This window comes from Papaver somniferum, chromosome 6 (assembly GCF_003573695.1).
Source record: "Papaver somniferum cultivar HN1 chromosome 6, ASM357369v1, whole genome shotgun sequence".
Classification (NCBI taxonomy): Eukaryota; Viridiplantae; Streptophyta; class Magnoliopsida; order Ranunculales; family Papaveraceae; genus Papaver; species Papaver somniferum.
The window spans coordinates 111,306,437-111,314,888 of NC_039363.1; the positions used below are offsets into that span (position 1 = coordinate 111,306,437).

At 36.3% G+C, this 8,452-nt stretch overlaps 2 protein-coding genes across 3 annotated transcripts; both read left to right on the plus strand.

Moving 5' to 3' along the window:
• Positions 1 to 1,743: 1,743 nt before the first annotated feature.
• Positions 1,744 to 5,371, plus strand: LOC113288860 (5'-methylthioadenosine/S-adenosylhomocysteine nucleosidase 2-like). Its single transcript, XM_026537990.1, has 9 exons — positions 1,744 to 2,042; positions 2,172 to 2,235; positions 2,451 to 2,542; positions 2,761 to 2,867; positions 3,233 to 3,307; positions 3,769 to 3,843; positions 4,502 to 4,594; positions 4,691 to 4,890; positions 4,991 to 5,371. The coding sequence occupies exons 1-8, from the start codon at positions 1,946 to 1,948 to the stop codon at positions 4,886 to 4,888; spliced, it is 801 nt and encodes a 266-aa protein (XP_026393775.1). The 5' UTR covers positions 1,744 to 1,945; the 3' UTR covers positions 4,889 to 4,890; positions 4,991 to 5,371.
• A 269-nt stretch (positions 5,372 to 5,640) lies between these two features.
• Positions 5,641 to 8,231, plus strand: LOC113286047 (5'-methylthioadenosine/S-adenosylhomocysteine nucleosidase 2-like). 2 transcript variants are annotated; one of them, XM_026534766.1, is made up of 8 exons: positions 5,641 to 5,790; positions 5,872 to 5,935; positions 6,056 to 6,147; positions 6,281 to 6,387; positions 6,547 to 6,621; positions 7,065 to 7,139; positions 7,668 to 7,760; positions 7,851 to 8,231. In XM_026534766.1, exons 1-8 carry the CDS (start codon positions 5,694 to 5,696, stop codon positions 8,046 to 8,048), a joined length of 801 nt encoding a protein of 266 aa, XP_026390551.1. In that variant the 5' UTR covers positions 5,641 to 5,693; the 3' UTR covers positions 8,049 to 8,231. The 2 variants fall into 2 exon arrangements, with proteins under 2 accessions (XP_026390551.1, XP_026390553.1); XM_026534768.1 differs by having other exon boundaries at positions 7,858 to 7,968.
• The last annotated feature ends 221 nt before the right edge of the window (positions 8,232 to 8,452 follow it).

Here is an 8,452-nt window from a genome sequence, read left to right on the forward strand (position 1 = left end):
TCTATGTTACTCTTAGGGTCGTTAATTAGGCATTCCTATATACTGACGACCCTAGCGAGCCATTTCATAGATCAAGTGTCGCCAAGCAAAATTTATAAAACCAAACGACCCTTCAACATCGTTAACGACTTTAAAAATTTGACATGACGACCCTTCAACATAGTTAACGACTACAACCATTTGACATGACGATCTTTCCTATTTTTTGAACAGGGAACAAATTTTGTATCATATAGAATCGTTAGTTTCATAAAGGGGTTGTCAAACAAAGAATCGTTAATTCTTTAGAAATATATTGACGACCCTGTCACTATTTGGGACAGAGAGGTGGTTCTGCATAAAATAGAGTCATTCGTATTTAAAAAGGGTCGTCGAGAAGAATCGTTAACGATTTAGAAATCCCTAGACGACACTATTCTAGGGCAGAAAACCAGGTTTAGGTCGTTATCTACTACACCCTAATGGTTAACGATTTTTCATCAATTCAACATGCATATCAAAAATCGTTAAGCAGTAAAAAACCGTGGTTAACGACCCTGGAACTGTAACTGCAATTTTGCAGTTGAAACCCTAATTTTTCAATCAACAAATCAAATTAAAACGCAAACCCAACTTAAATTAAGGGGTTTTAGTTCACTTACGACGATGAATCGGTGATAATTTTTTTTTCTCAGAAGTCGTTAATGGAATGGGAAACAGTGGGAGAGAGGGAGCGGAGGAGAAGAAGAATGGGAGGAGAAGAAGTTATTAGAGAAGGGTAAAATAGTTATTTCACCATCATTTTGGAAGCCCCATATATCTTTTGGTGTGGATATAAAATGTGTCCTGACCCCCAATTAGTTTCCATGGCCCCCAATTCAGCGTTGTTTTGTATGTAGGGAAGCAAATGTTTGTTTTGTCCCTCTAGATGCCCCGAACTCAACTAAGATTTTTGATCAAATTGTTGATGGAAAAGAATCTAAAGGAAAAGAAAAATTCGCTTAAAAAAGAACAAAAGTCAAGATCTATCAATCAAAATTAGTAGGCTCGTTGTCTTAAAAAGTTGTCCACAATTTTCTTTAAGGAATTCAGTAAAGGATGATCTACTGATAAAGATCTCTTTAATGCCATTAAAGATACTTGCAATGTCTCGTATTAGTCAACAATAAAGTTAACTCCTTCCATTGTTCTGACTCTGATAAGTTATGTTATCATTGTGACCAACCATGTTGGGAAGTGGTACACAACTCCTAAGAGGAAAACTGCAAAAACGACAACTTTTCGAATTGGATATGGAACTCAATCGAACGATCACATTTCCAACAAAAAAGGGAAATGAAAGGAGAATATCAAGCCTGATCAAGAGATCCCACCCAATTGATCATGCTCCAATTGATCTTTACCTTTGTCAGGTTTAAACAAGCTCAATTATAAGTTTGTCAATGAACGTTGGAAAAATTATAAGTTTGTCAATGTACGTCGTTTCCGATCTTTCTCTACAAGCTTACGTATATACGGGTGGATCCTGGCCGGGGCCTCTAGATCTTCCGGGCTTCTGGTCAATAAGACCGGCACTCGAGACGAATCATTTAGGGCACATAGTTTACCTTGTGCAAGAACCAGGTGATACTGACGCATTAGCCGACGCAACAAACTATGGCCACAGGACAACAACAACAACCAAAAAAAATTACCCAAAGCTGGAAATACGAGTGACAAACACTGACCATAACTGACTTCATAAGTCGAGTTATGAGGACATATCTTGTCATATTCTCCGGATAGTAATTGATGGTTTCGGATTGGAGGACGACACTGTGTTGTTGGTGGACTTGTTAATGCTTTAAAAACTGTATCTGTTTCTCCCCCAATCGAAATCAGCCAGTGTTTTTTCGAGTCTCTCAACTGTGTTTCTACCTCTTTCACCGCTTTCTCCCCCCTTCTCTCTCTAATAATCGAGAGAGCCATGGCTCCTCACGACGACTCTACTGCCAAAGTTGCAGAGGAGACCATGGTTGCAGAAACTGTATCAAAACCTATTTCTACAGTTGTTATCATCATAGGTATTATTTCATTTTTTTTTAAATTATTTTTTTAGGGTTTTTAAAGCTTCTCTTGTTTTTCAATCTATTTGAATTAAATTTTGTATATATGATTGATTTTCATTTGTGTTTCCTGTTCTTCTTAATCAGCTATGCAGACTGAAGCTCTTCCGCTTGTCACCAAATTTAATCTGGTAGAAGACCCTAATTCTGTGTGAGTGTATTTCTTTTGATCTCTTTATCTGATTCTAAATTCACTTGTGGAGAACGTTTCTGAATTTTTTTTTGGAATAATTTGTGGATTTAAAATTGAGGAATGTTTAGTGTGTGTATTTGATTTTGATAGTTACGCAGAATTTTATCATTTTTGGATTATATGAAAACATTGACTTATGGTTCAGAATGGATGTTTTCATTTTCTTCTTTCAGATTTCCTAAAGGTGTCCCATGGGTCAGATATTATGGAACTTACAAAGACTTGAACATTAATATAATCTGGCCAGGAAAAGATCCAGCTTCAGGTAATAGATTCTTCCTTCAATGTGTTTTCTATATGCATCTCTCTAGATTAGGGCTTTTAATGCATTTGATTGTGGATATGAAGTTTGAGTATCAATATCCATCTATTTACTATTAACCTAGAATCTTTGTGAAAATTAGTTGTTTTTTCCCGCATTAGAATGCATTAAGGTATATGTGTGCACCTAGTGTGTTACTGATGAAGTCCTTTTCTTTTCAGGGGTTGATAGTGTAGGTACAGTTTCTGCGTCCCTCGTAACATATGCTTCTATACAAGCACTTCAACCAGATCTTATCATAAATGCAGGCACTGCTGGTGGCTTTAAGGTATTGTTTTACTTAGTTGCCTGTTGTTACTCATATTGAGCTTTTTTTTTCTCATGTGCACTGAAATTTCCATGCAAGCTAATAACTTGTGTTTTCTTTTAAAATTTCATAACATATAGCTGATTTTAATGACTAATATGCAAGTTTCGCTTCCAGTCTCTCTAGGTCTAACAGTAGTTTAACGCCGGTGGAGTTCTTATCAGCTGTGTCCATATATATATACATACTAGATTTCTTGGGTTTTACTTCTTTTGCTCATTCGATTCTCTGAAGTTTTTCTCTTAGAACCATATAGCTGATTCCAATTTCTTTTGGGATGCATTATTTTTAATTCTCAGCTCTCTGTGATTCTTTGATGTTTTCAGGGAAAGGGTGCTGGCATTGGAGATGTATATGTGGCTTCTGATGTTGCTTTCCATGATAGAAGAATACCCATACCCGTAAGGCTTAATGTTTTCTTTATTTATACCAGTAGTTGTTAGCCCCTCATTGCCACTAATGGCTACTGATACATACCCTGAATTGGGATTAGTGGAAATTGGTCATATCGGTGAGATACTGTACTACAGTTAAAGCATTATTAGTACGCAGGCAAGCTAGGTTTTCCCTTCATTTAAACAGTTGATTGTTGAAAATCTGTTTTTAAAAATTGTTGAAGTTCTCTCCGCGGTATCTTATTCCAATATCAGGTGTGCTGTCTAGAATAACCCAAAACTTCTTCGGCGTCCAAAACTTTGACATTCCACATGAATGACTGGTTTATTTGGTGACAGGGAGTGCCTAACTAAAAGACCAATTTACCTGCAATTACCACCATTCTTAGTGTTAGGCTTACCATGTTTTAACAGTACAGGATGAAGTATTTCCTGCACTACCTAGCGATTACCACCTTACTGTGCAGGTTTTTGATCTTTATGGAGTTTTTGCCAAGCGGGCCTTTTCAACTCCAAATCTGTTGAAGGAGCTTAATCTGAAGGTGATATTATGATAGCAATAATATTGACTCTGTTCCAGTGCATTTTTATATTTACTTTCTGCCACCTTCATGAAACTTTAAATCTTAAAATTAAGAAAAATGATTTGTTAGTGAGCTCGAAGTGAAATACTGTTGCTCATTGGAAGTGCTGTCACATTCTAACGTGGAAGTATCATTGATCTTGTTAACTTTGTAGTATAGGCAGAATATTCATCTTAGGTGTAGCTAAATGCCTCAATATAATATTTGAACATGTTGTTCTTCTCCTACCATATCAGTCAACACGGGAATATATCTTTTCTAGCCATGGTCTCAAATTTTGGTGACAGAGTAAAGCTGGCTGCTGGTTATTATTAGTTAAAAGCATACAGTATTTATTTATTACTGAGCGGCAGTCAGTAATAAATACTTGGTTGACATCTGAATGCAAAAATAGGGCTTTTGGTCGACAAGCAATCTCGAAGTAGGCTTAAATAAGTTCATGGCTGTTGTATTACTGAATTTTCGAAGTTTTTGGGTACACTGAATCTACTTATGTAGTCTTCAGATTGTTTCTCTGATCATATGGGAAGCCATTGATTTTGCTTTAGTTATGCATTAAGTATCTCTGTAAATTGATGTTCCTCTAAGCTTATATTGTCGCTCCGGTGTTGTTTAGGTCGGAAAGTTGTCTACTGGTGATTCCCTTGATATGTCACCAATCGACGAAAAATCAATTATTGCAAATGATGCTACTGTTAAAGACATGGAGGTAATCTTCCATCATGTTTCTCTCCCTCAATGTTCTATGTAATATGGTCAAGAGCATAGAGCTGATGCGTAATAGTGGAAATTATGTTAATTTCAGGGAGCAGCTGTAGCGTACGTGACAGATCTCTTATCAGTCCCTACAATCTTTGTAAAAGCTGTTACCGATATCGTCGATGGTGATAAACCAACCGCAGAAGAATTTTTACAGAATTTAATAGCAGTGACTGCTGCACTTGATCAAGCCGTTACCAGAGTTGTTGATTTTGTTAATGGAAAGTGCATCGCTGAGCTCTAAAGGTAGTCCCCCCGTCACAATATTCATGTTGCCATTGTTCAGCTCTTACCTTAGTTTGCTTTCTTGCCTAACATGATTTTTGGTTTATTTATGCTTTATCAGGCAAACTCAAACATGATTTTCACTTCTGGCAAAAGCAAATATACTGCGATGTGGCCAGACTCAGTAAGATAGCGGCTCCTGTTTCTCTCCTCGAAGGAACACTCTTCAACAAGCATCAGTTACATTAGTTAGTGTTTTGTTGATGCACAACTTTGTGATTCTGTATCCATATTTGTATGGGTTCGTGTTACAGTATCTCAGAGCAACATTTTCATTCTATTAGTACCTTATTCTTTTACAGAAATGAGGAGCCTCCATATGATGGAGGTGTATAATGAATTTGTTAAAGTGGATCTTTATTAGTATAATTGAGTAGATGATATGTATCTTTTCAATGAATAAGAGCTTTAAACCGATGCAATGTCAAATTGTGCTTCTTCATGCTTCCATCCATCTCTTTCTCTGTGCACGAGTCTGTTCATGTAGATCAGTGGTAAATTGTCATATGAGCTGCAACAGGAGAACCTGACGGATAAGTAGAAGAAAAAAATTAGAACAAAAACATTTACCCAATTAGATCTTCTAATCGTCCTACACTGATTTTGGAATTTCAGAAGCGACTTGCCACAAAATTTGATAAACCACGTGTCTTTCCTTGATTAGCAGATTTTTAGTCATTGTTTTACCAAATAAAAAGATACCACGCCATCAAATAGCATTTCTTTACCAATTGTCTCCTAGCAGTGCACTTTTCCAGTCTAACATGGCGCCTCCACATGGTGATGGTAATGAAGTTGCAGAGGAGGTCATGGTAACAGAAATGGAGAAAAGAGCCATCTCAACAATTGTCATCGTCATTGGTACATAAGTTTCATTCTTTCGTACTGTATACCGTTCGTGGTCTTTGTTTAATCTTATTTCTCATGTAATCGTGGAATCAGCAATGCAGGAAGAAGCAATTCCACTAATTAAAAAGTTCAACCTCTCACAGGACACTAATCCTTTGTAAGTTTTATGATTTTCCTGTCATTTCCTCAAATTTGTTGTAATGCTTACACATGTTGTGTAGTAACCAGAATGAATTTGATTATTAGGTCTGAAATTGAGGTTACCCATTTTCATCAGGTTTCCAAAAGGAGTTCCCTGGGTCAGATATCATGGGGTGTATAGAGATTTGAACATTAATCTAATCTGGCCTGGAAAAGATTTGAATTTGGGTAAGCATCATTGATTATTTGTTTCCTCATCTTCATTTTCAAATTTTTAGGTCTAGTTGAAGCTAGTATTGTTTGCTTTGACTGTCTGCTGTGACATTGGGTTGATTTGTAACTCAAATACTCTTTATTCCAGGGGTTAATAGTGTATGCACAGTTTCAGCATCTCTAGTAACTTATGCTTCCATTCAAGCATTAAAACCAGACCTAATCATAAACGCAGGCACTTCTGGTGGTTTTAAGGTCTGTAATCTTTATCATTGAAATTCTTTTTGTACCAACGGTGAGAAAAAATATTCAGCAGCAAAAACATAAATGGTGTGGTCCAGTGATTTTTCTTAGTGTTAATTACTTATCGAGATCCGTAGTGATGGTTAAGGTGAATTTTTGAATGCTTTTCAGGCAAAAGGGGCATGCATTGGAGATGTATACCTAGCATCTGATGTTGCTTTTCATGATAGAAGGATACCAATACCAGTAAGGATCCATGGTCATTTTTTTACAGTTATATTACGAGTCACACACCCTTAATTGTCTCATATTCTTTTCTTCTTCTTTTGGTACTCGAGCTAATTTGGGTATCCAGAGTTGATAGCGCCACGTGAAGATCAAACAATACAGTCTAACTTATAGCTAGTTTCACTTGATTCTCTTTCATAATGTTGAAGTACGCATGCATTATTTGGCGTGACTATCAGGAATTTTTTAATGTTAAGACTTCCTAAATCCTAAGTTTGCCAGTTTGGTGTTCGCCTATTGCGGTCCAAACTTTTAGGTACAGCAGGTTTATACTTGCATCTGAAATTTGGAGATGCCATCTTTCCATACTAGACTTATGGTGATATAACACAAAACCAATTTGACCTGAAGAGTTGTTAGTACAACACTGTATTTAGTGTTTTACCTTATTTCTTGTGCAGGTTTATGATGCATATGGAGTCGGTGCAAGGCGAAGCTTTTCAACCCCTAATCTTTCAAAGACACTTAATTTGAAGGTAGTTGTTGATTTGTGATAGTGGTGATTTCCATTTATTTTCATTTCACCTAGATATGTTATTGAATTTGAAGTAAAAATCAGGACCTCAGAAGTGCATTACAGATTGGTAGCAATTGAACATTGAACGTCTATGAGCCCACCAACATGTTTGAACGTTGTCTAGTAGAATTTAACATTTGATTATGAAGTTAAGCATTTAGTTGAAATGTGAATAATTGAATCCCCAATCTTAGAACGTAAATGACTGCCACCAACTTAGAAGAATGGAAAATAACCTTGAACGTCTATGAGCCCACCAACATGTTTGAACGTTGTCTAGTAGAATTTAACATTTGATTATGAAGTTAAGCATTTAGTTGAAATGTGAATAATTGAATCCCCAATCTTAGAACGTAAATGACTGCCACCAACTTAGAAGAATGGAAAATAACCTTGAATTCTAGGCACATAGGTAATTCTAGTTGCATCTCTTTGACAACTACACATTTTCAACAAATTAATCTTGGATTTCTTGTGTGTATCTCAGGTTGCTAAATTGTCTACCGGCGATTCGTTGGATATGTCTCCAGAGGATGAAGCATTTATTACTGCAAATGGTGCAACACTCAAAGATATGGAGGTAAGCTTCTTGTCTGGAAGTGGAGAATATAAGCAAATGGATAAATGGTTTTCCTTAAATTATATTTTCTTTAACAATTTTGCATGTCAGGGAGCAGCTGTAGCATATGTGGCATATCTCTTATCGGTTCCTGCAATATTCATAAAAGCTGTTACTGATATTATTGATGGGGATAATACTACAGCAGAGGAATTTCGACAGAATTTGGCAGCAGTGACTGTTGCACTTGATGGGGCAGTCACCCAAGTAATCGGTTTTATATCTGGAAAGTCCATGTTGGAGCTTTAAGACTTAGACAGAAATTATGATAGAAAGAAGCTGACATCATGAATTGCTATTTCGAAAGAAATTTTATTTTCTTGTTATACTCCATACGAAAAGGAACTGTTCCTTCATGATCTGTTTTTCTTGTTAACTGTAACATTTTATGCTTCTTAAAGTGACCTTCATATTGGTTTGCCAGAGTAAAAATAAAAATCTAGCTTTAGTTTTTCAGGCTTTGAAATATTTTACACGCACACAGTTCTTAGAGTGAATACAGCGATAATCGGTCCTGAATCCGCAGTTAGCTTTTACATTTTACGCTTGGGAAAATTTACTTACGTTGTAATATTGGGATGTAACTGAACTTCATAGGGGTTGTTTTGATCGCTTTCACCCCCTTTGTCATATCTTCTTCTTCTTTCTCAAAA

Bases quoted from the DNA above. Each gene is read 5' to 3' on its own strand.
- LOC113286047 (XM_026534766.1), top strand. From the start codon at position 5,694: ATGGCGCCTCCACATGGTGATGGTAATGAAGTTGCAGAGGAGGTCATG. The intron at 6,388-6,546 runs GTCTGTAATCTT...AATGCTTTTCAG, and splicing joins GCACTTCTGGTGGTTTTAAG to GCAAAAGGGGCATGCATTGG. The intron at 7,761-7,850 runs GTAAGCTTCTTG...TTTGCATGTCAG, and splicing joins CAACACTCAAAGATATGGAG to GGAGCAGCTGTAGCATATGT.
- LOC113288860 (XM_026537990.1), top strand. From the start codon at position 1,946: ATGGCTCCTCACGACGACTCTACTGCCAAAGTTGCAGAGGAGACCATG. The intron at 2,543-2,760 runs GTAATAGATTCT...TTTTCTTTTCAG, and splicing joins AGGAAAAGATCCAGCTTCAG to GGGTTGATAGTGTAGGTACA. The intron at 3,308-3,768 runs GTAAGGCTTAAT...CTTACTGTGCAG, and splicing joins ATAGAAGAATACCCATACCC to GTTTTTGATCTTTATGGAGT.